Raw genomic sequence first — 1800 nt, 5'->3', positions numbered from 1 at the left:
ATGCCCAACAGCAGCTCCATCAGCGAGTTCCTCCTGCTGCCGTTGGCAGACACGCGGCAGCTGCAGCTCCTGCACTTCTGGCTCTTGCTGGGCATCTACCTGGCTGCCCTCCTGGGCAACGGCCTCATCAGCACAGCCGTAGCCTGCGACCGCCGCCTGCACACCCCCATGTACTTCTTCCTGCTCAACCTGGCCCTCCTCGACCTGGGCTGCATCTCCACCACTCTCCCCAAAGCCATGGCCAACGCCCTCTGGGACACCAGGGCCATCTCCTACGCAGGATGTGCTGCACAGCTCTTTTTCTTTTTCTTCTTCATCTCAGCAGAGTTTTCCCTTCTCACCATCATGTCCTATGACCGCTACGTTGCCATCTGCAAGCCCCTGCACTACGGGACCTTGATGGACAGCAGAGCTTGTGCCACCATGGCAGCAGCTGCCTGGGGCTCTGGGGTTCTCAGTTCCCTGCTGCACACTGCCAGTACGTTTTCACTGCCTCTCTGCCAAGGGAATGTTGTCAACCAGTTTTTCTGTGAAATCCCCCAGATCCTCAAGATCTCCTGCTCAACCTCCAACCTCAGGGAAGTTGTGTTTATCATTTTTAGTTCCAGTTTAGTCTTTGGCTGCTTTGTTTTCATAGTTGTGTCCTATGTGCAGATCTTCATGGCTGTGCTGAGGATGCCCTCTGAGCAGGGTCGGCACAAAGCCTTCTCCACGTGCCTCCCTCACCTGGCCGTGGTCTCCCTATTTGTCATCACTGCCTTTTTTGCCTACCTGAAGCCTCCCTCCATTTCCTCCCCACTCCTGGATCTGTCAGTGGCACTTCTGTATTCAGTGGTTCCTCCAACTCTGAACCCTATTATCTACAGCATGAGGAACAGGGAGATCAAGCACGCTCTCAGGAAGGTGTTGCAGTACGCACTATTCCAGCTTCCATAATGTGCACATCTTCCTTACATGATTCCCAGTGATGGTTCTTTATGTTTTATTTGTGTTTGTATTTTTGATTTTGTGTGATAAAGTACTCTGCAAATGTGTTGCAATATATTTCTCTACTTCTTTCTTACCTAATTTCCATTTTCTCACTCCCTGAGCTCATGTAAACATCGAACCAGATTCCCCGAATACATTAAAAGATATTTAAAAGGCTTTCATGAAAAGACAATACCTTTTGTCTTCTCTCCTCCTACCTTGTCTGGGTCTGGGTGAGGTACAGCCACAGGCAGCAGCACAACATGCTCTTTTCATTCCTGCTCTCTTTACTCTGCCACAGTGCTCTTAATAAGGCCTCTCATTTGTGCTGGCCTGAAGGTCTTGTGTGTCTCAGAACAGTCCTGTTTTCTCTACAGCAGCACTCCAGGGCTGCAGTCAGTAGCCGGCAATATGAACGACTGTGTCAGATCTGGTCTCCTTGCTGGCACTGCCATAACAATAGGCCCTTTCAGAGCAGGGCCAGAGAACTGGAGGCCTCTTCCAAAGCTGGTGTAAGAAATGTACCTCAGGAGCTGCTCCCTGAGAAGACCTCGAGATCTTCTGGTGCTCTTCACTGAGTGACAGGGACAGTTTCAAGAGTCTAAATGAGATCTGTAAGGGACTCAGGGCAGTGCTGTGCTTTAGAATTTGTGAGTTGAAGTAAAGCTACTTACTGAGACAGAGAATAAAAAATGCATAATCATTATGACAAGTACATGTATATTTGTATTTACACACACATACATGTTATATATATGGTATATTTTCACATATAGACAATATATGCTGTTGCAAACATATATGCATAGGTACTAATATGTATGCATACAA

The 1800-nt window shown here is 48.2% G+C and overlaps 1 protein-coding gene across 1 annotated transcript; it reads left to right on the top strand.

The window, feature by feature from the left end:
* On the top strand, positions 1 to 936 carry LOC140265121 (olfactory receptor 14J1-like). The gene has a single exon (XM_072361003.1). It carries the CDS (start codon positions 1 to 3, stop codon positions 934 to 936), a length of 936 nt encoding a protein of 311 aa, XP_072217104.1.
* The last annotated feature ends 864 nt before the right edge of the window (positions 937 to 1800 follow it).

The sequence above is a fragment of the Excalfactoria chinensis genome, unplaced genomic scaffold, assembly GCF_039878825.1.
Source record: "Excalfactoria chinensis isolate bCotChi1 unplaced genomic scaffold, bCotChi1.hap2 Scaffold_68, whole genome shotgun sequence".
NCBI lineage: Eukaryota > Metazoa > Chordata > Aves > Galliformes > Phasianidae > Excalfactoria > Excalfactoria chinensis.
This window is presented reverse-complemented; position numbering and strand designations above follow the sequence as displayed.